The sequence below is a fragment of the Martes martes genome (assembly GCF_963455335.1).
Source record: "Martes martes genome assembly, chromosome: 5".
NCBI lineage: Eukaryota > Metazoa > Chordata > Mammalia > Carnivora > Mustelidae > Martes > Martes martes.
In genome coordinates, this window is record NC_137892.1 from 95,823,188 (window position 1) to 95,850,449 (window position 27,262).

Below are 27,262 nucleotides of genomic sequence, written 5' to 3' on the forward strand. Positions count from 1 at the left end.
AGCCAAATTTGGGCATAATAGTTTAAGGTCATTCTTGGGGTCTGTTAATGCTTTTTTTGTGGCTCATTCCCAAGAGTTTTGGCCTAAGCACTAATGGTGGAAACTCTTGACTAAAGAATCTAGGAGGTCAATGAAAGATCTGTTTTGTTGGAGTTGTGATAACATTGTCATTAAGACCACTTTCCATTGGGGTAAAGTGGCAAATTGGGGCATGGTCATACCAGCTAGAACTCCTGTTAAATCTATGGCCATTCGGGGACATTTCTGGTTAGTCATAGGCATTTCTTTCTTTTTTTTTTTTTTTTTTTTAAGATTTTCTTTATTTATTTGTCAGAGAGAGAGAGCGAGAGAGAGGGAGCACAGGCAGACACAGTGGCAGAGGGAGAAGCAGGCTCCCCGCGGAGCAAGGAGCCCGATGAGGGACTCGATCCCAGAACGCTGGGATCATGACCCGAGCCGAAGGCAGCCACTTAACCAACTGAGCCACCCAGGCGTCCCAGTCATAGGCATTTCAGTGCCTTACTCCAAAGGTATCACTTTAACTGGGTTGGTTTATTCATTTAGCTCACTTGATAATGGGAAGAAAGAGAGGCTAATATGTTAGCTGCCCACAGAGAGGGTCAAGGAGGCAGAAAATCTTCAGGGAAGACAGATACAAACCATACCTTCTTGGTATATCAGTCTTCAACATCTGTCAGTGGGCTGTGTGCAAGATAAGAGCTTCCTCAGATCTCTGGAGGTTTTAGGTAAAGGGACTGCCGAAGACAAGGGAAAGTCCCGGGCCTGGTTAGAGGTGGAGTCCTTTCCTCTGGAAGTGAACCCTGCTGGCTGTGGGGGCTGGCCCATGCCCAGCCTGTCATTCTCTGGGATCGTTTGGTCTTCTTTCACACTATATGCAGATTCCAAAGTTGTATTCGCAGGGTACAGATTTCCTCAGCAGCCCTGTGGAAACACCCAGGGAGCCTTTGTCTCTGTCAGATGTAATGGGCTTGCTTAACTCAGGCATGACTCACCCTCCGTGGTGAGGATGCATGAAATTCATTGGACCCCTGCACTGACCTCTTCCCACTAATGCCAGTGGTCACAAGGACAAGAGAACGGGGAGCTGGTGCACTCGCTCTTCCACGATAAAGCCTACAGGGCAGAGTGAGGTTTGTCTTTGCCAGCCAGGGTTCTCTTGTGAGGCCACATCTAAGGCAGTGCAAGGGCATAGCTGGCCGGCCATGTCGTTTTCCTAGCTCCAGGCAGCTCCCAAGAGACCCGTTTCTGCTGATATTCTGGGGGTAGGGATTGTAGAAGCAGCCCCCACTTCTGTAGGCTTAGGGGGGCGGCAGGCCAAGGGAGTCTATGCTAACAGTTTAATTTCAGTTGGGGGATACTAGAGGTAATGAGGCAAGGACACAGGGATTGGGTATAAGAGGAGAGGCAGAAATCCATCCCTCCATCCCTCCTCCAGTTCCACAGGCTCCCCAATGGGAGGAATGGGGAAGGACCTTAAAGTCTGGCTAGGTAATGACAACAAAGGTCTGGGGTGCTCCCTCTGCAGCAGGTGCCAACCCTCGCCCCCACCACCCCAACACACTATCCTACTGGCGCCCACACCACCTTGTTTGCAGACCAGGTGAGCAAAGCTCAGTTGGTATAGGGTGGTTGCCCGATGACTCAGCTAAAAAGTACGGAGCCTGGTTTCCAACCCACACCTGTCTGTGCCCAGTACCCAGATGGCTCCCATAGTATCAGGCTGTCAGCAGAGGGAGAAACTGAGGCCTGGGAAGGACGTTTGCAAGAGGCTGCCTGGGGCAGGACACTAGCACTTCATGCCAAGAGAGCATTTGGGGACCTGGAAAGAAGGTGACAAAGGCTGCATCTGTGGTGGACACGATGGGACTCGGCCCCTGCCTTCAGCTCCCCTGCTCCCCCTCTTCCTAGACAATACTGCTCTGCCGCTCCAAGCTTCTGGGCCCCAGTAGGTCCTCAAGGGAGGAATGCCTCATCTACGCCCTGGAGGCCACCTGCAATTTCAAGGGGTGGGGCCCTAGGGGAATGGGACATAGACTGGCCTGTAACTTGGCCTCAGGGGAGGGGGCAGCTTAGCCACCCCAGCGTGTTTATGAACCTGCTTCCAACTGCAGGGGACTCTGGCCTACTAGGCCTTATCTTGGCCCTAGGGATCAAAGAGGATGTTTCTGCTGTGCTTCTGTGGGAGAAAGGCAACAAGAACTCTCCTGTTCTCCTGCTCTAAACCACACCCTCTGCTAGGTCCTGGGGTACTCAGCAATCTGAACTCTGGGTGAGTCTATCAGCCAGGACCACTCACAGGTGTATCCTCACGTCTAGCCGTGAGATTGGAGTCACCCTATGGATGTCCTGAGACTAACCCAGCTTCTTGGTCCCTGAGAAAATGCAGCAGCTCTGGCAACTGGCTGTTTGCTACCCTACATCAGGGGGGTTCTCAGACCCACTGGCAGGATTCCTTCAGGAAAAGCTTTTCCCCACCCTCCAGACCCCAGCCTAGATGTCAGGGTCCTCACTTCCATTTCTGGACAAATGCCTTGACCTGGCCTGGGTCTCCTTCTCTGTTTCTGCCCTACCACTTCTCACTCACACTGTCAATCCTGAATTGGCCCAGAATTAGAGCAGGTACAGTGAGTTCTTCCACAGCAATTACAAATAGCCACAGTTTTGCTAAGACAGGTGAGGGGATATGCCTGAGATCTTAGTTCAGGAGCAACATAAGTGGCCAAGGCCACAGGAGTCTTGGGCTGCAGGTGGTGGTAATTCTGTGCCAGGCTTTTCTGAGAAAGCTGACTTCGTGGAATGAGGGAATCATAAGGATACAGAGTTGGGGTTTGGGGATCAGGTGCAGAGAGGGAGGGAGTCATTGGTAAGAATAGCTATCACTTTCCTAAAACTAAGAACAATGGAGAAGTCATGTCACATCAGGGTGATGGTGGACTTTGGTGGGGACTGTTGACCTTGCCTCTGGGAGGTGAAGGGTAACTGTCTCTGCTGGGGACCCAGAGCTCTCCTCCAAATGCTCCTTCTGGGCTTTCCAGGGTGGGAAGGAGAGCAGATGTGAGGATGCTGAGAGCCGTGGTGAGGGCTGTGCTTTTAGGTATAGAGCCTGGCACTCCCAAATAAATGGCGGGCAGGGCAGGGTAGACAGGAGGGCCTGAAGGGGTGTTCAACTTTCCAAGGCTGGTGACCATTCATCACCATCCTGCTGTCATGAACTGGCCAGCAGCCAGAGTTCCCAGCTTTGGAGACCATCTGCCCCTACTGGGGGTGGATGCCGCCTCAGGTGACTCAGTAGGACCCCATATTTGGTCTCTGGCCATCCTAAGACACATACAAGGTGACCTGGGGGCCCGCCCTTATCTGATGGCCCCCAAGAGCACAGCCTCACCATCCAGTGCCTGTCCCCTTCCTGTCTGCCACTCCCCTTGTGGTCTGTTGGGTACCCAATCTCTCCGACCAGACTGAAGCTTCCCAGGAGCAAGCAGCTCATCTCCTCTGTAGTCTCAGGGGGCTGAGGTAGGACTGGCCCTTGAGAGCATTTCCTGTAAAACCCTGGGTCAGCATCTGCTTACCTGTTCTGTCTACCGCCCACCTGGCTTCTTTGAGCCCTTCCTTGGGGGACAAGCCAGGCTGGACTTTGGAGGGCAAGGGAGCAGGCTGAGAGCAGGGAGGACAGAATGGTAGCTAGATTGACCCCTGCAGTAGAGCCTCGGCCCATGACCAACCAGCAGCCAGGGCCACAGGCTCTAGCCCAGGGAGCCACAGGCTCCAGGCCACTGGGTCCTGCTGCGTGCAGCACGTCCCATCCACGTCCCTCAGCAGGACTGCTGGAGACATGAAGGCAGAGTCATTCATTAGTTTTATAAACTATGTACATGAGTAAAGAGTTTAATTTTACAGAATAAGAAACACAGGTGAGTGAAGAGACACATTCGTGAAAGCCACCTGCAAGACCCCACCCAGATAATCAGGCTATTACAGTTTGAGAGACTTGGGTGCAAACACAATTTCTCAGGCCCCCATGCAGGCATTTAGAAGCTCCATCCCATGCAGACGCAGTCATGGTCTCCGTGTGCGTGACACGTCCACTGGCAATGGTGCAATTGACTCCCCAGCACTGGCCTGGGGCCCCTCCTCAGCCCACAGGTCTCTCCCCGCCCACATATTGTGCACCGCTTGGCCTCTGAGAGTCCAAAGAGCTGGCTGTTCAGGCTGTAGAGGTAATCTAGAGTAGATTAGCAGGTACAAAGGGCCTTGGATGTAGGGTAGCCAACGGTCCCAGTTCGCTCAGGACCGAGGAGAGGGATTTTCAGGGCTACCACTGAGAAAGTTCTGGGGAAACTGGGGCGAGATGGTCACTGTGCTTGGAGAGCCAAAGGCCTTGTCCAGCCCCTCTCTCTGTGCACGGCTCACAGGCCATCCTGCTGCATCTCAGAACCCCCAAGAACTCACCAAGCAGCTCTGGGACAGAGGCTCCCTCTAGGCACACCCCCTCCAAGTGTTCCCAAGTGAGGCTCAGAAAAGGAGGGGGGGAAGGGAATGAGTAAGGGCAGACAGGCATCATCCCCTGAGGGAAGATGGCCAGGTGAACCCTGGCTGTCCAGAGCAGCCCAATGCAGAGGTGGAGGGGCTCCCCTACTTGGCCAGCTACCCCTCCTGCCCAAAAGCTGCCCTTAGACCTCAGGGTCTGAGTCATAGGCTAGGTTCTGGCCCTAGTTCTTGGAAAGTGCAGGGTCTCTGGGTGGGAAGTTCTCAGCTCCCTGGAGCTTTCCACAGCCCTGGTGCACCCAGCCTCATATCTTCCTCCTCTGTGTCCAAACCTGTGCAAGTTGCCTGCCTAGCTTCTCTCTACCTAAGACTGGGAATAGAGAAGAGAAGAGGAGTCCAGGACAGGATGAGCTGAGTGAGAAGCAGGCAGGTGGGAGGGGACCTGGGCAGAAGGGACCTCTCTGACACAGGTGGGCATATCCTGACTGTGGTCTGGCCTGTCTATGCCTAAAGATGAGGCCCTTGGAAACCAGAGGAGTAGGCGGAATAATGGTCCACTGTGGAATAAAGACGTCCACATCCTAATGCCTGTAATCTGTGACTATGGTATCTTAATGTCAACAGGGAATTAAAGTTGCAGATAGAAATAAGCTTGTAATCAGCTACTTAAAGAGATTATCTTGGATTATCTGGATGGATCCAATGTAGTCAGGTTAGGGTCCTTAAGTGGGGAAGAAGGAGGGAGGAGAGGCAGAACCAGAGAGGCAGCATTATGTGAAAGCTATTGCTGGCCTTGAAGACAGAGGAAGGGACGACAAGCCAAGGAATGCAAGTGGCCTCTGAGAAAGTTGTAAGGGGTAAGGAAACAGATTCTCTCCTAGAGCCTCTGGGAAAATTATGGAGCCCTGATGACACTGGGAGTTTAGTCCAGTGAGACTCGTTTTGGACTTCTGACCTACAGAGCTGTAATTTATATTTTAAGTCACTTAGTTTATGGTACTTTGTGACAGCAGCAATATGGGAAACCGGTTGAGGGAGGCAGCCCCCCAAGTCCCTTGGTTAGAGTCAGTCTCACAGAGACCCAGAGTCTCTCTGAGGAAGCCTCTATTCCGTTCTGGGAGTCCCTGAGACTCTAGAGCACTGGGCAGAGAATGGGCCCCCATAGCCTGGGTGGGTCAAGAAGGATACCCAAAGAATAGTGGCTCAGTTGGACATGTCTCCCAGGAAACAGCCACCCCCTTGACTCCACTTCCCTAATCTCCACTGGTGCTGGCTCTGACCTGTCCTCCCAGGGTGTTCTGTCATTTCCACACACCCATTATACTTACAGCACCCTTAGTCTTTGGCTTCATTAAGAGAATCCAATTTGGCTCAGAAAAAGCTAGGACTAGAAGGAAAAAAGTTTCGAGGAAAAATCACTAACTTGGATGTCAGCCAGATCTGCATCAAGTCCTCGTTCTGCGGCTTACTAGCTCTGCAGCCTCAGATGAGACCTCCTGTAGCCTCAGTTTCTTCATCTATACAATGGGTGTAACAGCTTTTGTCTTACCTGCCTCACAGGGGGAGGTGACACAAGAGGAAACATGCTGCACCGACACAGACAGTGTTTTTATTAATAAACAATAGCGATAAACCACATGTGCCTTTGGATGGAGTGGGTAATCACACATCCTGTGCTGGGGACGGAAGGGAGGGCACACTCATCAACTCTGCTTTGCCTGCAGGTAGGAGGCTGCACGCGGCCTGGCCTGGAGAAAAGAGCAACACTTGTCTCTGTTGGAGCCCCTGGTTCGGAGCCCCCGCAGACATGAGACGCAGCCACCCTGCGGCCGGCACGCTGTCCTACCAACCACCACAGATGATGGCTTTGAGCTTTTTTTTTCCCAAAGGAAAATAATTTTCTAGAGTTTCTTTTACATTGAAAACAGCCCCTCCTTCTCATAAAAACACTCACGTTTTCATAGGGAAAAAGTAAGATATGAAATTATGCACAATCAGTACGATTCCAATCTAATGAATATTGTAACTTTATGTGGACTACCTACTGGAAGAAACTGGGTGGTGGGATTATAGGTGATTGTATTTATTTATTTACTATTTCCTTAACTTAAAAATGCTCTACAATGACCTCTGATCACTTTTACAGTCAGAAAAAATACATATATTAATATATAAAAAATGCCAGGGACTTCCTTTTATGGGGCCACGAACCAGGGTTGAACCAGCTTCTGCACAGGAGGGAGTCCTGGACGGGATCCCTCCTGTGGGACCCTGTGGGACCCTGGAGACTCAGGACTTCCCCTGCCAAGCCCCTGCAGGCCTTGTGAGGCAAGAGGCTGGACAAGTTGCTCTGCAGCCCAAAAATGACGTCACCTTCCTCTCACCCTTCTCCCTGCCCAGCTTCCAGGGGCTCCTCTGTACCCTGAGAATTCCTCACTCAGGCCTTGAGGTAGAAACCACCCCCCTGTCACAGTCTGCCTCTCCCAGACTCGCCCTGGGAGTCCCTGCCTCCTGGCATGTGCCTAGCTCGCAGGCTGCACTTCTCAGAGCCCTGCCCTTCCTTGAAGAACAAAACCTGGCTGCCTGTGCAGCCTGCTGCCCCACAGTGACCCCTGCTTCTCTCTGATTCATGCATAACAGCAGCTTTCATTTGTTGGCTCTAAATTTCAGCCCACATAGCCAACGTGCTCTCTTTTAATCCCAGGCCACCAGCCATGGCAGAGACGAAAATGGGAACAGCACCCCCTGGAGTTGTGCAGTGTGGAGACCCTATCTGATCCTCCCTGGCCTCTGAGGGATGTATTGTCATCCCTAGTTCAAAGATAATATAACTGAAGCTCAGAGAGGCCAGGCGAAATCACCCATAGTCACGTGGTCTGTGTTGTATGTGGCAAAGCTAGGACTTGATCTCTACTCAGTTCACTTGAAGCTCACTGCTCCTCCCCACCCCCTGTAATGTCCTCCTGAACAACTCCCACATTCCAGCATGGGGGGGTGGGGCAGATTGTGAGTGGAACACACAGGGAGCACCCAGTGAATGTCTGGTGCTGGCAGTGTTCACAGTGAGCTCCACCAGGGTTTATCATTCAATACCCCAAGTCTTCCCAGAGCATCTGGGAGCAGTGACAGGCCTATTCTGTTCACTGCGATATTCTGGCACCCAGCGATGCCTGACACACAGTACATGCTCCATAAGTGATGAATCCACGACTGTTCATTCAAAGAATAAAGCAATAAAATAATTAATATGAGCTGGTATCTATGGAGTGCCTACCACAAGCCAGCTCTCAGGGAGCCTCCAGGTGAGCTGAGGGAACATACAACACTGGGACAAGGACCATACAGCATGGTATAAGCTTACAAAAGTGTCTATATATAAAGGCCATGAGAACGCTAAAGAAGGAATGGTGATGAGCAGCAAGCCTAAACCCTTCTACCATGTCAGAGACCATACCATCACAGCTTGACCACAGCGACTGCCAAAAGCCCACGAAGCCCAATTTCCCATTTGCATCCACGTTCAGACTACATCTGGATATTCTTTGCCTCTCCAGGCTGGACAACTAGAATGCTGAGGGCTAGAAGACAAACAGTTGTAGAAACTGCTGATATTTAGCTTGGAAAGAAAGAGGAGGGTTGTCTGTAACACCCACGAGCGCTTGGCCAGCGGGCATTAGCCCTGAGCGCCCCCCGAGGGGGCCTGCTCTAGCTGGCTGGGCTGCCTGTGGATGGAGCAGAGAAGCAGGGAGCCTGGAGGGCTGCCTCTCTGGGACCTGATGAGGCCTTACTTCCCACAGCGTAACTTGCTCACACAATAAACATTTATTGACTATCATCTCTGGCCTATTCCAGTCTAGAAAAATAAGGATGAATAAAACAAGTGACAACCTTAGGAAATGCCAGCCCCCTAAGTTGACAGAGTCAGGAATCACTGGGTGACCTTCCTGAGTGATAGTAACATGTCAAAGGATGTCCTCCAGTCCTACATCACATACCAGTCTTTATCTTCCACTCCCACCAAGGCCCCTCAGTCTGCAGTAAGAGTTAAAAGTCGGCAACCGGTGTGGCACTTGAGGAGCTGATCCAGAAGAGGCTGCTGCAGGTACAGCTTCCACTCCCTGCCCTGTCCACTCACTGCCTCGTTCAGGGCTGAAATGGACACACGTATACTTTTATTTATCATCAAGAAGCAGTAATTATGCAGAAAAATGCACAACACGTATGTTCAGTGTTTTTAACAACATGTTCCATTTAGTAAGTATCAAATAGAGAGCAAATATTTGTACAACCGCCACCAGGTCAAGGGATGAAACAATGCCGACTCCCCTCCAAGACCCCCCGTGGGCCCCTCCTCATCACAACACCCCGCACTCACGTCTGTGATCATGTCTACGTTGGTTTTTGTGACAGTGATTTCTGTGCTTTTTATAGTTTTACCTTTTCTGCACGTATCCTTAAACAATATAGTCCAGTGTTGTCACTGGTTAAACTTTTCCTGGAAGGAATTATACTGGATGAGTTCTTTTGTGTGTTTTACTAATATTATGTTGATGAGAGTTATTCATTATTACACGATTACTATCCAATATGACAGCTATTGCAAGTTGCTGTAGTTCATTCATTTTCACTGCAGGAATGTTGCACAATTTCTCTGCATTCTCAAATGCTGATGGGCATTCGGATGTTTCCTGGTGTTGAGTGGACATTCTCATGCATATGTAGGTAAGAGCTTGGTCAGAGCAGATCCTGAGGAGTGGAGCTGCTGGATTATAGGGTATGTGTATCTTCTTCTTTACCAGATCACCAGATGTACTTTTTAATTCTGAAAAAGTTTCTCGGGGAAATAGGGCTGTCACACCCCAGCATTGTCTGAGGTAGAGGAAATGAGGTATGCCTGTCCTTGCAGCTTGATCAGCCCACCTTCCGTCCTCAGAATCTCATCCTTTCTAGCCCAGCCGGCTGCCCTGTGCCGTCCGGTACCCATAGGTCAAGGGCCCTTGGCAGCAGGCTCTGCGCCAGCCTCCCTACCTCGGTGATGCAGCTGGGTGGGGGTGAGAGGAGGCTGAGAATGAGGAAGTGGAAACCAAATACGAGGGCCACAGAGAAGTCCAGTTCACAGACCTCAGTGTTTCAGCAGCATACTCCATGGGAGAGGAACATGCGAGCTGCCTGAGCAGCAGCCCTAGAGGCGCCAAGCCCACAGGGGCCAAGGTGGACTACCAAAGTGCACTTTGCCCTTGATTCCTGCACGTAGGTCACCCCACGCAGCCTTCACTGTGTACCAACACTGTGAGGTACACGTAACCATCCCCGTGTCACAGATGAAGGCACTGAGGCACAGGGACACTGAATGACTGGTGATACAGTACAGCGGTTCATAGTGTGGGATCTGGTCCTGTGTAAACTGGGTTTAACTCGAGTCTTCCCTGCTTCCTGATGCAGTCTGGGGTCAGTTAGCTGGCTTCCTTTGGTCTTAGTGTCCCACCTGTAAAATGGGACTAACTGACTCGCTGGGCTACTGAGTTAAGAGACAAGGTGAAGAAGGAGCTTCGCAGAGTGCCGGCACAGAGGAGGCATGAGCAGGACTCTGGAATGGGACCTGTGGAGTGCCTGAGACTGACAGCTGGCACATGAAGTGCGGAGGGGAGGGGGAAGGAACTGCTCATCCTGGCAAGCAGGTACCAGGCCACCAAGCTGCGGGAGCTGATCCAGGGCTGGGTGTGCGAACGGTCAGTGAGGTGCTGGCAGGGTGGACTCTGAAACACAGGCATGCAGGCACCTTTGCCCAGAGCTTCCCACCTACCTGTGGTTGCTGATTTCTGGCACTGATTTGTGACAGGCAGCAGCTGGATCCCTGAGCACGTGGAAGCTTCAGCCCAGCTTCGGTGCCGGCCTCCAGCAAGCCACACTAGCAGGCGGCGCCGTGGCAGCCAATGGGCAGCAAAGCCTGTTGCTAGGGTCACTGGTGAACCTTATTTGGTGACATGGGGCTGACCCTGCATTCACCTCTTAGAACCCTGGGAAACGCCAACCACAGATGTGAAATGAACGTCTCCAAACCGCAACTGCATTTCCTTTGAGAAAAGATTCGCTCTCCTCTCCAGCCTGCCTCTCACGGGTTGGATGCCTCTTGTACAATCACTTGCAAGATGGAGGGGGAAGCATCTGCTACAAACCTGTGCTGGGCAGAGAGAGGGCAGGGGCTACGGCCCCAGGGGCCCAGGACCCATCCAGGACAGCAAAGTTTTCTCTACTCACCCTGGCGGCTGCCGACCCCTGCCCAGGCCTCTCTGCACACACCCTCAAGAGTTCCTGGCCCTGCTTCCTGCAGCTTTGGGAAGCAGCTGGTATGAGGAAGACCCAGGGAGGAAGTTGGCCTGCCTGGGCCCTCACCATCTGCACCGGACACACCGCTTTGGCGTAGCCTACAGCTCAAACGGTCGGCAGTTTCTGTTTTTCACCTCCCTTTTGTGCATCTCTAGTCTAACATTAAATAAGGGAAACTGTTGCCCCACCCCAGACAAACATGGGAGAGAAGCTGTGCCTTCAGTATTTCCAAAACAATACTCTTTCCTCCTATTTGTACAGCATCTTCGAGTCCAGAGGACCTGTGCTCACATACGCCATCTTGTTGGATCCTCGTTAAGCCTGGCTAAGGTAATAATACGTAAGGATGACTGAGCCTCATCATGTGTCAGGGACATGATGTAACTCATAGGATCCACTATCCTTGTTCCCACTTTACTGGAGAGGGAAAAAAAGGCAAAGAGGGATTCGGTAACAAGCTCAAGGTCACATAGCCTGTGAACAACAGAGCTGGGATTTTATCCCAGAGAGCTCAATTCCAAAGTCTGTCCCATTATCTTCTGTTATATTGCTTTTCAAAGCACACGCACAAGAACAGATCCCATTTGCAGGTGAGAAAGTGAGGGGGCGCCTGGGTGGCTCAGTGGGTTAAAGCCTCTGCCTTCGGCTCAGGTCATGATCCCAGGGTCCTGGGATCGAGCCCCACATCGGGTTCTCTGCTCCGCAGGGAGCCTGCTTCCTTCTGCCTCTCTGCCTACTTATGATCTCTATCTGTCAAATAAATAAATAAAATCATTAAAAATTTTAAAAATTAAAAAAAAAAAAAAAGAAAGTGAGTCCGAGAAGATTGAAAGGGTGTGCGGCCTCAAGTCAGAGCTGCTGTCCCTGTCTGCTTCCCAAGGGCCAACCACCAGCATCCTGCATCTGCCTGCAACCCCACCTCCTGATGCCCAGGCTAAAAGTGGCCTTTGTCTTCTGGGTAGCCTGAGGAGTCCATTTGCCGGGCCCTTCAGAGGAGGTGCCACAGGAGATGTCCTGTACCTGCCCGCAGTGTCAGGAATCTCCTGCACATGCCAGGATAGTTAAGGCATTCCATAGACTGGGGTCTGGGGACCATGGGCAGCAGAGCTGGGGCATCTGTTCACAGCATCCTCAACTGATGGCACTCCGAGGGGCTGGGCTGGGGTGCAGTGCAGACCCTTCCCTGGAGCGCTGTCCTTTCCCTGGGCTCCTCAGGCTGCCCTCATGCATCAAGCATACCTTATTGGGCACTCCAATGTGTCAGGCCCTATTCCAGGGGCACCAAGGACACAACAGTGAGTGATGCAGACCAAATTCCAGGCCTGGCAGAGTTTCATTCAGGTGGGGAGACAGACACTGGGAAAATAGTCATAAAGACAGCTGAAGAGCACAGGGCTCTAGGAAAGGGCGCAACTTTAGGGTCTTTTTTTTTTTTTTTTAAGATTTTATTTATTTATTTGAGAGAGAAAGAGACAAAGATAGCAACAGAGAGCACAAGCCAGGGGGTGGGGGGTGGGCAGAGGGAGAAGGAGAAGCAGGCTCCCTGCTGAGCAGGGATCCCGAAGTGGGGCTCGATCCCAGGACCCCAGGATCATGACCTGAGCCAAAGGCAGCTGCCTAACCGACTGAGCCACCCAGAGGCCCCACGGTCTTAATCAAAGAAGAAGTGTGTGGGGCTGGGTATTAGGGCGAGCAATGCAGAGGAACAGAGGGCTGGTGTGGAGTGGTTCTTGGCCCGCATCCCACAGCCCTCCTCTCCCGCAGTCGGTCCCTTGAGGAAATCTGCTGCCAGGAAACCCGCTCTACTGTTGTTGTCCCTGTTGCCCCTGGCCAGTGTCCTTGCTGGCAGCTGCTAGTGCTGGGAGAGACTACGGTTCTGCACCTCTGAGCCTCGGCTTCACTCATGCACCTCCATTCCTCATCAGGGTCCTGCATTGTGCAAGTGTGGGAGCCCTGGCAGGCTATGTGGGTGAAGGAAGCCGCTGGGGCAAGAAGCTGCTGGTATGACATGTTAGTTCTAAGAAACAGTTTTGGAATGAAACATTTTCAGATTAACCAAGAGCCAGGGTCCTTTCTAAAGCACCTCTGAACCAAGGTTTTCAATATAAATCATGGAATTACATTTTCCTAGTGAGAAAACGCTAGACAGACTGAGGCCAACCTGCCAGCTCCCGGTGCTGGTGCCGCCCGGCCCGCAGGGTGCCCAGGCGGCGTGCACTGGTTGCCCCGGGCCAGGCTGCTTCCTGAACGACCACGTTGCCTTCACTAAACATGCTTCTCCCCCATGGGGGACTCTCCCTGTGGAAAAGAAACCCCGGCACTCAGGGTGGCGAGGCTGTGATTTCCAGTTTCATTTTCCAGTTTCCGTTTAGAAGCAGCTCCACTCCCCACGCTCTAGGGTACCACAGGGGAGCGGAGGCGGGCAAGAAAAGTGTTCCTGCCAGCACCTGTTCCCTGGGGCTGCCAGGGGGTGGGGACTAGCCGAGCCCCCTGTACAGGAGATTGTTAAATTCAGGTTCCTGGCTCCCCAATCTCTGAGGTGGGAGGAAGCATGGGGACCCTAGAGCACAGCTGAGGTGCGGTCCTTTTCCTCCCCAAGGCTCTTCCTCTGGGGAACGCTTGTGAAACTTTGCTCAGCATCCCCCCCTTTCCCTAGCAGGTGTTGAACACATTCCTGATGACCGTTTTCTAGGACTAGAGGTCTACAAGAAGCCCAGCCTATGGTCTTCACATAAGCTCCTCTCTTCTCCACATCCCAAGTTTCTCTTTAAGATGTTACTTTGCAATAGGCATTAATAGAAATGAAGCAAGCAAGGAAAAAAATCTATTGAGAGACTTTAGGTTCTTTCTTTCACTTCTTTTTTCCATTTATTTGCAATTCATAGCCTGTTTAATTCCAAAAAGGCTGTAAGGACATTTATATCTGTTTTTTGGTTTTTGCCCTGTGTCTGTGTCTATATGTGTATGTCTGTGTGCATGTGTGTATGTGAGGTGGGCCTTCTAATGTACCCTTGCCCTAGTTTGACCTTGGAGGGAACAGGTGGTGAGCTCCCCAAGCCTGGCAGATGTAGACCTTTCCTAATCTCTAGGGCAAATTTGTTCTTCAGTGTTTCTAGTATCAGTTTTTGATCAATCATTAATCAAAATCGCAATAAAAAGATAATCTTCTCAGGACTAGGCTGTAAAGATCCTGGTGGAAACCTTGAATAAACCCTTCCGTGGAAGCCTCAAAGCAAAGAGAGAAGGGTCTTACATCTGTGGCTGGATTTGGAGGCAAAAGAAGTCACCATCTCTAATCAAGGGGTACAGACATGAACTTCAGTCACCTGAGTGGCTGGGGCCTCTTGCTTCATTTTTCACTGTTGATGAAGCTGGCCACGCCCTGTCTCCTAGACCAGGTGGCAGAGGTAGGGATGGAGGCTGTAGCTGGGCCCAAATGTGGGAGCTTGGGGGCACATCCATAGGACGTGACAGTGTGATAAGGCTCTGGGGCCACGCCGAGGGCTGTGGAAGCAGGGCAACCACCACAGCCCACCCACTAGCCCACGTGGTGGAGGGAGCCCCTCTTCCTGAGAGCTTCATTCATTCCTGCTGACTTAGAGCTCTGCAGGGCATGGTGGTGCCTGGGACGGAGCAGGAGGGCCACTTCTCACGGGAGGAAGAGAGGAAGCAGTTGCTCCTCTGCAGGGCCCAGCCGGGGTCAGGGGCTGTGGGGCCCTCACTCCTCTCACAGCTCCCTCACAGTGAAGAGGGAGGGTGTGCTCTTTGGGGCACAAGGTCACAGGCTCCTGGCAGACTGTAGAAGTCATATCTATAGGCTAGAATCAACAGGGATAATGTGAGGCCCAGCACTAGGTCCAAGAAGCAAGGACAAAAAAGCAGAGCACGGGGACCTGGGCAAGTGCAGGCCAGACCAGCAGACTCAGGGGTTTAGTAGCTGGCAGCTTTTGTAGGACCCGCAACAAGTGCATTGTACAAGAAGCCAACATGCTCATATGGACCCATCTAAGATGTGTGGAAGCTGAGAAAGGGCAGAGGCACTTGCTGTTCTCTCCGACCCTTCCCAACTCATGACTGGTCCCACTCTTGTACCGTGTTTTCAGGAACACAGAGGAAATGGTCATTTTCAGAGAACTGTCACCCTGGAGGTGCAGGGGGGTGAAATCGGGTATGAGAAATTATTCCAGGCTGATGACCAGGACAGGGATAGACTTGTCCTGGGTGGCTCAAAGGGAGGAAACGGTGTTAACCAGAACTGTTGAGAGATGCATGTGAGGAAGAGACTTCCCATAGGTTGAATGGGGTCTCCGAAGATAGAATAATATACACACACACATTTTTTTTTTTTTTGAGAGGGAGAGATAGAAAGGAAAGAGATGAATAGAAAGGTACACACCTCAATTTTAACAGTAACTATCTCTAGCTGGTAAGATTTAAATTTTTTCTCCTTGTGCTTACCAATGGTTTCTAAAATGTTCATAATACACCCAAATTACTTTTTAAAAAAAATGCGGTAAAACATACACATATAAAATTTACCATTTTAACCACTTTTTCAAAAGTTTTATTTATGGGGTGCCTGAGTCGCTCAGTCAGTTAAGTGTCTGCTTTCAGCTCAGGTCATGATCTCAGGGTCCTGTGATCAAGCTGATGGTCAAACTGATGGTTGTCAGGCTCCTTGCTCAGTGGGGAGCCTGCTTGTCCCTCTCTCTTTGCCCCTTCCCTTGCTCGTTCGCTCTCTCACAAATAAATAAATAAAATCTTTAAGAAGAAATACACACATACATAAAAAGTTTTATTTATTTAAATAATCTCCATACCCATAGTGGTGCTAGAACTCATAACCTGGGATCAAGAGTCACACGCTCCTCCAACTGAGCCAGCCAGGTGCCCCACTTCAACCATTGTTAAGTGTGCAATTTAATGGTGATAAGCACATTCACCTTGTCATGCAACCACCACTACCATCCAGCTCCAAAATTTTTTTGTCGTCCTCAACATAAACACCAAACTCATTAAACTAATTCCCTCTTCCCCTCACCAGCAGCCACTGACTCCCATCATTTTACTTTCTATTTCTATGCATTTGACTACTCTAGCTACCTCATATAAATGAGGGACAATACAATATTTGTCCTTTTGTGTCTGGCTTATTTCATTTCTTAGCATAATATCTTCAAGGTTCATCCACGCCAGATGAACCCATGTGGGAGAGTTTCATTCTTTTTTAAGACTGAATAATATTCCATTTTGTGTATATGCTACATTTTGTTTACCCATTCATCTGTCAATGGACATTTGGATTGTTTCCACTTTTTGGCTGTTGTAAATAATGCTTATATGAAAACAAGTATAAAAACACCTCTGAGTTCTTACTTTCAAGTTTTTGGGTATATATCTAGAATTGGAATTGCTGGATCATAGGTAATTCTGTTTAATTTTTTTTTCTGTCAAATATTCATCATGTAATAACTCTTAATGAACATTAGTTTTGAACTGAGAAATTACACCAATATCATTCAAGCACTGATCAATTACAGCAATTTTCTCAACGCTTTTGAGAGAAAGAAAATTGTGTCTAAGAAAAGAAAAACACATCACTATACATATTATTTACACACACACACAACTGTATACACTCATTATTTAGGGAAAAATTTTCTAACTGAATTATGGTTAACCAAAAAAAATAACATTTTCAAAATGCTTTAGCAAATTGCTATCATCACTAAAACAAGTCAGGTGATTTTATTTAAGATAGAAGCATGACGGCAGAATAGATGTTAAATATTGAAATAGAAGCAGATAAATTTGCGGTGTCTGAAAATTATTGATTAGAGATCATAACAATAGATCTAGGAAGTTCAGAATTTCCTAGACAGCCTAAGTTAATTCAAAGAAATGGACATGCCGATACTCTGAAAAATTCACCAATTCTGAGAGCAGGAATCAGGAATTATTTCTACCTTTTCTCCTGGTTTCTTATATTCTGTGCAATTTTCTTGGTATTACCTTATAAGTTCTCATAGTTGAATAATAGCATGGATTTCTTTGTAACTTTCATTTAAAGAGCTCTTTCTACGTCACAGGCACTATTCTCAGAATGTTTAGTATTTAGCGTGTCTGTCTACGCTTGCTGCCTCCTTTTTCTGTTTAATTTTTTAAAAAGATTTTATTTATTTATTTGAGAGAGAGAGAGAGAGAGACAGTGAGTGAGAGAGCACAGGCAGGGGGAGAGGGAAAAGCACTCGCCACTGAGCAGGGAGCCTGATGTGGGACTTGATCCCAGACCCTGGGATCATGACCTGAGCTGAAGGCAGATACTTAACCAGTGGAGCCACAATGACACCCCTCTATGTTTAGTTTTTTTCAGGAAATACCATATAATTTTCCACAGCAACTACACCATTTTACATTCCCACCAGCAATGCACTGAGTTCTAATTTCTCCACATTCTTGCCCCTACTTGTTATTTTCTATTTTTTTGATAATAGCCATCCTAAAGGGTAGGAAGTCGTATTTCATTATGGTTTTGATTTGCATTTCATTAATCCAAATTACTTATTTTTAATCCAGTTCTGTCTAAATCAAATCCTGAATCAAAGCCTTTGTCCTTTATTTCTTAATAATATGCAACTTTCTCCCTTATTTCTCTCATCTATACTTATTCTTTGCATAATTTTATTCTTATAAATTGTGTAAAATGCACATAGCATAAATTTCACCATCTTAACCATTTGTAAGTGTACCGTTCAGTATCCTTAAGTAAATTCACATTGTTATGACCTAATCCAAATTACTTTCATCATGATAAAAAGAAACAGAAGTCTACTAAAAAAAAAAAAAGAGGAAGCAAGCAAGCAATGATTCTCAGCCCACAAAGACGTTCACACACATTAGCTCGGTCTTGGCAAGAGTTTACAATCACCTACTAAGCACCTCCGATGAGTGCTCTGGGCTCTATGCTGGGTGGGGGACTCAGGGGAGCATGATCTGGGTTCTGCTCTTGGATTTCATCCTCTGCGCAGAGCGGTTATAACCAAGACTGTTCTGGGCCGAAAGGGCCACCCTGTTGGGTGATACAGTGTTGGGAAGGTGATACAGATGTGGTGACATGTGGGCTGAGCCTCGAAGGACACGTGGACATTTGCAGGTGCTCACGTGCAGAGAGGACGTGGGCCATGCTATCTGGCTATGGCAGAGCTTATGCTCACCGCCATTCCATGAGCTCTTGTTAATAATTAATGTCTGTCTTCCCTCCTCAGCTGGAAGCTGAGAGCTCATGAGAGCAAACCCAGGGGGACTTGTGTGAAGCCCAGCACAGGCAGAGGTCAAATGAATACCGTGAATAAGTCCTGAAGAGGAGGAGGAGAGAGGAGCTCTCTCCTTCCAGAGTCTTGGCTGGGAGAGGCAGACAGCATGGCTGGACTGTGTGGGGAAGCGGGAAGGGAAGCATGACACAGACAGTTTGGCTGGAGCACATCAAACGCCGCACCATGGCAGCCAGTGGATGAGAGCGTGAAGACCCAGGTTTGAGAGAACTGAAGGGCAAGATTGCTGTGAGGGGGCTCTGGTGAAAGGGGAGAGGCTGGGATGCACATTCAGGGGAAGGAGAGGGGTCTCTCTTTTTATGAGACTCAGATGGCCAAAGACAGAACATGTCGGTTGTTGGCAAGGATGTGAAGCAACCTGAATGCTCGCGCACTGCCACAGAGAGGCTTCTATCCGTTATCATCCCAGGCTGCAGGCTGCACCCTGGTCACTGGGCAATGCGGACTACCGTTTGTGCCAATCAAGAGCACACGGACATCTGTACTTAGACCACCAGACACAAAGAGTTCTGTGTCCGGAGCAATTTCCAAGATAGGCCTGAATCCATGCAAAGCGGCACAACAGGGAGTCCAGAGCTGATTCTGTGTTCACGGGTCTCCCATATGTCAACTTTGACCACGTGCCTCCATCTCAAGTCACACCGCCGGCAGGACTTCGGTCAACAGAAGGTGGAGTGTGCTCTTTTCAAAGAGCGTGTGGACGGGCACTGGCGAGGCTGTCGCCCTGCTTCCCGAGCTCTGGACACCATGGTGAATTCCATCAGGGTGTTGGGATCCCCTTTGCCTAAGGGGCCTTTCTGCACACTCATCCTAGTACCCTGCTGGAGGTCTCATCCAGACTCACTGCACAGAGCTCCTTACCCACCAGACGTGGGACACGTGTGCCAACGGGGAACCCACAAAGGGTAGCTCCGCTTGACACCTGCACAGCTCCTGTCTGAGGGAAGGAAAATGCTGACTTGGTGTATGGTCTGTATTTTTATTGCATCTTCTTTTCAAGTTGGAGGTTGTTGTTACTGAGTTACCAAATGCCATTCTACCCACTGTTGGGGAGCAGAGATAGGTGCTCAGCAGTCCCTGGGGAGAGTGCAGTCCAGTGTGGGGATGTGATGAGCCCGATGACACAGCATGGCAGTACAAAGCAGCATGCAACCAGAAGCCCCACTGCATGGTCTCCCTGAGTGCTGCACAAGCTCAGCAGAGTGAGGGGCTCACAGGGTGGGGTAGCCAGGGAAGGTCCTGGAGTAGGGCCCCAACAGTGGGGAGCAGAGGACAAAGGAGATCATCACAGGTGAGAGAAACATCAACGGGGACCTCTGTGCAAACGTGCAGAACTCAAGACCTGGCCAGTCTTGGACCCATGTGGGAGAGCCTCACTGGCTGCCCTTTCACCCAGGACAAAGGCCACAGATGGCAGGCCTCCTTCAGTCCCACCCAGGCCCCTGTAACACTGTCCCCGGCTGACCACAACCCCCACACGAGCTGTGTCCTGTTCGTGTTGGCCCAGAAACTGGGAAGTACCTGGCACATGGCCCCTCCACTTCCTCTACTTGATTGCCTGGGGCTCTGGGGGGATCAGTAAGGGATCATTTTTGTGGTCAGGAAATGTCTGTGGCAGCTGTGGACACTACAGGCCCTCTCTGGGTCCTTCTGAAGTGGAGGCTACATTCCCAAGAGAGTTGCAACTGCCTGAACTCCAGCTCCAATCACTTGCTTCTTCTAGGTAGGCCCATCTTGGTGGGGGCAGGGGGTGTAAAGGTCACTGTTCCCTAGGTTCATGAAGTTCCCTCAGGTCCAAAATACTCTGAGTTCAAGGGCAGGACGTCAAGAAACAGAGCAGCAGATACTCACTTGTGGTTTAGTTCAATGGTTTTCAACCTTGGCTGCACACAACAACCACCTAAGGAGCTTCTTAAAAATACTGATGTCCAAATACTTCAACAGACACTTTGCAAAGCGGGGATCTAAATGGCTAATAAACATAAGAAAAGGCGCTCAACTGTATTAGTCATCAGGGAAATGCAAATGAAAACCACACTGCGATATTACACACCCACCAAAAGGGCCAACATGAAAAAGATACAAAATACCAATTGCTGGCAAAGATATGAAGCAACCGGCACTCTGACACATTGCTGGAGGGGTGCAGATGGGTACGGCCACTTTGGAAAATCATTTGGCATAAGGTAGGAAAGTTGAACGCATTCATATCCATACCTGCCTTAGCAATGCCACTTCTAAGTAGGCACCCAAGGGATATGCATACAAATGTGCTCCGAAAGACACCACTGGAATGCTCATTGGAGTAGTAGTCCTAACCCCAAACCCCAAACAACAATCCAAATACCCAAATACGCAGCAACAGTGGTATCCATATGGCGGAATTCTCTATAGCAATGAGAACAAACAGACTACAGCAACTATAAGCCACAGCTTGCATGAATCTCACACACACAGTGTTGAGCCGAAGAATCCAGACACAAAACCCCAAATACCATATGATTCCCTTTATATAATACAAAGCTTGAAAACAGGCAAGACTCATTTCTACTGTTAGAAGTGAGAATGGTGGTTACGTTTTGGAGCACCAGGAGATGTTGGTGATGCTCTGCTTCTTTACCTGGACGCCAGTTACTTTGGCTAACTGAGTTCACTGAGTGAAAATTCACTGAGAATTACACCTTGGGTTTGTTGTGGTGGTGCTGATGCATGTATGTGACCCTTCAACACTTAGATTTCTTTTTTTTTTTTTTTTTTTAACCCAGATCAATTCAGTTGGTATCTCTGGAGTGAGAGTGAGGTCCAGGCATCAATATTTTTTAAATATCCTTGGTGACTGCAATGCCCCGCCAGGATTGAAAGCCACTGGTTTAATCGTGGGAGGAGGAGATCCGCTCAGGGACTTCACGTGGCCCTGATCAAAGGCACTTCACAGCTGGGGTGCGACACTGGGTTAGGAAGAGGTCCATCTTGGCTGAGGTAAGCAAGCCTCATGCATGGGCAGAGGAAGTACAGCCGCACGCTGTTGCAATGTTTTTCTTCCCTGGCAGTGTCTGATGAAAGCTGGTTGCATCAGTCTGTCATGGTGTGTGTGGCAGCGAGGTGGACCCCGGCCCCGCCCCAGAGAGGTGGCTGGTCACACAGCTGCCGCAGGGCCATTTACAGAGATGAGGCAGCTAGGCTTGCCCAGGATATTACCCAGACCAGAGGCACTGCTGAGGATGTGACGTTGGGGAGGGGGCAGTGTTGGCCCCATGGATGTCTGTGTTTGTGGCTAACAGTCAACTCTGGGTTCCAGAGGATACCTAAACTCCCTGGCCTCTGGGTCCAGATTAGGAACTTGCAACATCTTGCTGAGGACTGCAGCGTGCTAGGTTCAAGTGCCCAGGCTGAGAATGTTCCTTCCTCTCCTTGTGGTTAGAGGCAGCCATCCCAGCAATGGCCACCTCTGGCATGCTCTCATCCACAATGGGCAGCTTGGACAGGAAAAGACAAGACACGGGCTTACAGCCTACACAGGAGTTCTGTCCTCCTGGGCCTCATCCCCCATGTGCACAGACCATGAACCTTCTGCTGTGGGAAGGACTCTGCTTCTCTCAGAAGCTTCCCCCAGCCCTCCAGGGCCCTCCAGCATCCGGCCGCAGGCTGCCCCTCATGTCCATGTTCCTACATGTCTGGCTCACGGCATCATGTCTGCAGAATAGGAGTGAACAGGAAGGGGCGTGGGGCCTCTTGCAGCTCTGCTGGGTGGGATGCTGGGTGGTGGGGCAGGGTGGGAGGCAGCTTGGCTGAGCTTCCTTGGCCAAGGGACACAGATTGGCGTGGGTTGGAAGAGGACAAGCTAAACTGATAAAGGCTACATCACTGGAAGGTAGCCAGGTTAGAAACAAATCTGTCTTCAACTGTCTAGTCTCCATTCCCCAAATTAAAAAAAAAAAAAAAAAAAAAAGAAATCCGTGGAAGTGAAAGAAGCATGAATAAGGAAGCTGGGGTGTAAAGACAGTGTCTCTCCACTGAAGCTGTCACTCACCACTTATCTGGCTTTTGTCTCCCCCCTGGGAAATGGGGGTGATGCCCCAGGCCTTTCCTCCCTGCCCAGGAAGGCTGAGGGTTTATGGCTCTGCCGGAGTAACCCATGGGACACTGTGCCCAGGGCTGTGCCTGTGCTATCCCTGGCTGGGGCCTCCCCGCCCATGTGCCATCTCACCTCCCTCATCTGTGAAACACTACGCAGCCAGCCCTGCCAGCTGGGGAGCCACTACCCCTTCCTGTCATCACCTTTACAAAGCACTGATGAAAAGTTTCCTCTTTGTGCTTCAGGAAATGGGTGGCCAAGAAGAGTACTTGATTCTACTTTTTCCCTAGAGGTATGTGTGCTTCAATGAACTGTACAAATCCAACCAAAAACTGAGGCCTGGCCTGCCCAGGAGATCGAGGAGGCAAGAGAATCCAGAGAGCGTTCCAGCAGGGGAGTCATGCAGGCTGATCCGGAGGTGGCTGAAGGACAGGTGGGCTCCGGGTGCTCCTCCTGGGTGTAAGATGTGACCGGGGCCTAGGCTGTGGGCCTGTCTGGGCTCCAAGTCATCCTCATCCAGGGAACAAGCACACGTTATTCCTCAGAGCAAAAGCATCAAGGAGGCCACTGAGCTGGAAACACACAAGCTTAGTGGGTCTCACCGAAGGGACTCCTCATGTCAGATATAGGGGAATCCAGCCCAGACATGGCCTGGATGTCCCCCAAACCTACACTTCACCTTAGAGACCCAACAAGGATCTGTTGTTCAGGAAGATATTTCTTCATTTTCTGAAACTGTTGATGTTTTCCAGTCGGCCATATAATTTCTGAAAGTCATCATATACTCTCTCTCCTGGTTTCCTTTTATTGACAGGCTTATTTTCCTCCTCAAAAAACTTTAGTGAGTCATATTCCCCCATACGGAGAAGTCACTAATCCAGTGCCTTCTATCGTGCATCATAGTTAAAAACTCGAAAGTGAATTTTTAAAAGCCCCTGTGTAGTCCTGAGATGTCACAAAGCTCATACAAAGAACTGGGAGGATCTCTCTCAGGGACTATTCTTGTTTTAGATGCAAATGAGAAAAAGTTTCTGTATTATCAGAGTCCCAGTGGGAAACAGATGCGCGCTGCCCAGGTAACTGAGGAGAGCTTGTACACATCCACGGTGAGCAGGACTAAGGAGAAGGACAATGGGAAGAGAAGCCCCCTAAAGCCAGCTACAGTGAGGGAACTGTTACCTCCAACCTGAAGGGAGAAGTTAGTGGAACCTACACAGGGCTGGAGGAGAAGGCTGCTATAGGCGTTGTGGCTTTAGAGTGAAGAACCCAGATCCTCCTGACCCGAGGCATAGCAAGGGAGGTAACTGGAGGGATAAAGGACCCTAAAGCACCCCGCCATTATTCTCCAAGTCCCCGCAGGGGTCTTCAGTTGGCCAAATCCAACTGGAAGCAAGTACCATGGAGCCAGGTTGAGGCAATCCACAAAAGTTGAATGCAGGAAGGAGTGAGGAAGGGTAGGCAGGAAACAGGTCGGAGCAGGGCCAAGGCAGGGACACCCTGAACAGCCATCTGGTTTAGTCACTCTGGAGGAGTAGATTGAAAGTTCATGTGCTGGGCGCCTGGGTGGCTCAATTAGTTAAGCCACTGCCTTTGGCTCGGGTCATCATCCCAGAGTGCCAGGATCAGTCCCATATCGGGCTTCCCCTGCTCTGCAAGGAGCCTGCTTCTGCCTGCCACTCCCCCTGTTTGTGCGCGCTGGCTCGTGCTCTCTCTCTCTCTCTCTCTCTCTCTCTCTCTCTCTCGCTGTCAAATAAATAAATAAAATCTTAAAAAAAAAAAAAAAAGAAGAAGAAAAGAAAGTTCATGTGCTATAATGTGGCACCCTCACCACAAATGAATGGGATGAGAGGCAGTCCAAGACAGAGATGACCATGAAAAAAGGCTGAAGGGATTTTAGCACAGTGATCCCAGTCCGCATCACGCAGGGACAAATTGCTCTACTTAGCTTCATAATTCCAAGGTAAACATGAACATTCATAAAGATGACTCTGAATTACCAGCAAAGAGTTAAATGAGGTCACTGCATTGGAATTGTTGAGTCACTATACTGTACACCTGAAACTAATATTACACTGTATGTTAACTGACTGGAATTTAAATAAAAACTTAAAAAATAAATGAAAATAAATTTAAAAAAAGAAGAAAGAAAACAGTATCGACCTTCAAGTGCAAAGGGAATGGTAAAGGAGACATGGGTGGATGAGATTTGAGTAGCCTCCAGGAAGAGAGAAAGCAGACGGAGGAATGAGGGCTGGCCTGGAGGAAGCTGGTCTCCTAGGGCCCACGGACAGGGCTGCTGACAGGAGGCCAGCCCCTTCACCCCCAGAACCCTGGATGAGCTCAGACCTCAGGGAAATTAGTCATGATGATGGTGGGAGTCAGGCATAGGAGTCAGTGGGGTAAGGAACCAGGTAAATCCTTCTCAATCCTACTCCACGCTCTGCCTCATGGAGCAGGAGACTAAAGATTCTGAACATGAGAGATGGAGGCAGAAGAGATGGCAGATGAACACAAGGATGCAAATGGGTGACGAGGACAAAGTCTGAAGACTGAACAGTGAGCATCAAGGCCTCCACGCCTCACATCTCACCCTGCCCCAGGCATATAGCACCCTGTTCTGGAGTGGGGTGAATTTAAAACATAGCTGCAAATTTTTTCAACACATCTTCCATTGAGAAGTGGTTATCAGTCCCTTCCCCTGAATCTGGGGGGCCCTTGTGACTGCAGTGGTAAGTGAAGCCATGTGACTTCCAAGACCAGGCCATAAAAGGCCATGCAGTCCCCACATTGCTTGCTGGAGCATTCACACCAGAGCTCGGAGCTACCATGTAAGAGATCCAGCTACTAGGCTGGATGCTAGAGACGCCATGTGCAGCCTCTCTGGTCACCAGTCCCAGCTGAGCCCAGGCTTCTTGCTGTCCCTGCCAAGTGGAGAACCATCTGGAAAGTGGATCCTTCAGCTCCAGCTGTTCCAAATCCCAGTGACTCAAGCCTTTGGTCATTTCAGTCACCCCAACCTGGGCTCCAGACATTGTGGAGCTGTGCCTTTTCTGAATTCCTGACTTGTAGAATAATAAAATGGCTGTTGTTTATGCTGCAAAGTTCTGGAGTGGCTTGTTATGCAGTTATAAGTAATGGGAACAAAGAGTCAGAATGCTTCTCTGGAGAAGCGGAATGGCTTAAGTAGTGGTTCTCAATGGGGTGATCTTGCCCCCCAAGGGACATTTGGCAATGTTTATAGACATTTTTTTGTTATCACAAGTCTAGAAAAGGCATCTGGGGGTTCAGTGATACTGCTAAGCATTCTGTAGTGCACAAGAGCCCCTGACAACAAGGAATTATTTGCACTAAAATATCAATAGCTCCAATGTTGAGAAACCTAGCTCTAGAGAACAGAGTCTGACATTTAGACGCTTGTCAATGAAAAGACCAGCTTGCTCCCTATAGCAAAGTCCCAGCTGATATGTTGTCCCCAAACATACAGTTTAATTCAGGTTTTTATTGCTCCATTCATAAGTATCAACAGACAGCCAGGACATCTGACATTTGAGGAATACCTCCAACATGAAAGAGAGAAAACAAACATGCAAAAATCAGCTAGATAGAAACAAAGATAATAAAGAGAATAGAAGAAAATCAAAACAAAACAAATAGAAGAAAAATAAACAATGCCTTCATAGACGTAAGAGATCAAGAGTATATCCATAAAACAAGAATGTGATTATGAAAAAAGGCACAGAAGACAAGAATGAATAACTGTATATTAAAAATGTGAAAGCCAAAATTAAAACATCAGCAGCAAGTTTGGAGGATAAATTCAAGTAAAGTAGCCCAAGAAAGGAGACCCAAGGGCAAGGGGCAGGGAAATAGAGAAAATATAAGAAATTCAGAAGAGTAAACCCAGTAGGTCCAGCAGGTAAAATAGAAGGGAGAAAATTATCAAAGATACAAGACTTTTCCCCCCCCACAACACACTACTTAGCTCAGCGGTGAAGAATACCGCTATATTCACTACTGAGTTAACCAAAAATCATGTTATATTCTTACTGGGAGATGGGGGAGAACTGGAAATGACTTTGTAGGAAGCTCAATTCTCATCTCCCACAAGTCAACAGATGTCTAAAATTGGTAAATCAAGAAATAACAGTATAAGCAGAAATAGAAACTAATGAAAGAGTTGAAAGAGGCTATCTCTAGAGAGAGCAGGACTGAGGAAGCTAAGGGAGAAGGTTTTTATTCCCAGCCTTTCTGTACTGCTGATACAGAAACCATATGCCTGCATTATTTTGATCAACGTGATAAAACAGAAATTAATAAAAAATGCGTACAATGAAAAATTGCAATGCAATGGGATTAAGTTTGATTATTTGGAGAAGTCACTTGCATGGATGAGCCATGCCCCAAGAATGCTGAATAAATTGGCACCTCCTTAACGTGGAAGAGTTTCTCCCAATCTCACTGGCCAGTGAAGGCAGTTGGCGCGTGGGGGTGAGGGCGGGAGCCCACACAGCAACCCAGGGGCGGTCACCAGTCACTGAATCTCCTTCCCAGCAGGTTGTATTGACTGGGGAGACCCTGCTCTTGAGTGTGGATCCGGCCAGAGAGCCAAAGAAGAGAGGAGCTAGTCATTCTTTGAGAAACTGAGGAACTCCCTAGGACTTCCTGCCTCTCCTGCCCTGGGCCTGGACAAGATGCTGGGTTTCTGAAGGCCCAGGGCCCCTCCGCTGATGTGCTCTGCTGCCAGAGCTGGTTGCACACACTCATCGCCATCTCATGGGACAGATGGGCCTTGAGTCACCGTATCTCCTGCCAGGAGAGCCCCAGGAGCTCCCCAGGAGGGGCCAGAGTGGGGAACATGCCTGTAGCAGCTTGAGCCTTACCTCTGAAGTGCATCTCCTTGGGCACCAGCCCTCAGGCCCAACAGTCCTTCCAGTTCTTTCCTTTAGCCACTGCCCTTCTTCCTCCCCCTCCCTCCCACCTCTACTCACCCAGGCTGCACAGCTGGCTTGCCTGCCAAATGCAT

The 27,262-nt window shown here is 49.4% G+C and overlaps 1 protein-coding gene across 3 annotated transcripts in view; it reads right to left on the reverse strand.

Moving 5' to 3' along the window:
- Positions 1-329: 329 nt before the first annotated feature.
- Positions 330-27,262, reverse strand: part of LOC308342794 (uncharacterized protein) — a 71,140-nt gene continuing 44,207 nt past the window's right edge. Inside the window, exons 4-5 of one of the 3 annotated variants that reach the window (XM_080803392.1) lie at positions 8,502-8,655; positions 330-942 (exon numbers count right to left, since the gene is read on the reverse strand). In XM_080803392.1, coding sequence (XP_080659518.1) covers positions 8,508-8,655 — 148 coding nt within the window. In that variant the 3' untranslated portion in view covers positions 330-942; positions 8,502-8,507. Of the gene's footprint in view, positions 943-6,094; positions 6,255-8,501; positions 8,656-27,262 lie in introns of those variants that run through there. The other 2 variants (XM_080803391.1, XM_080803393.1) reach the window with 2 other exon arrangements.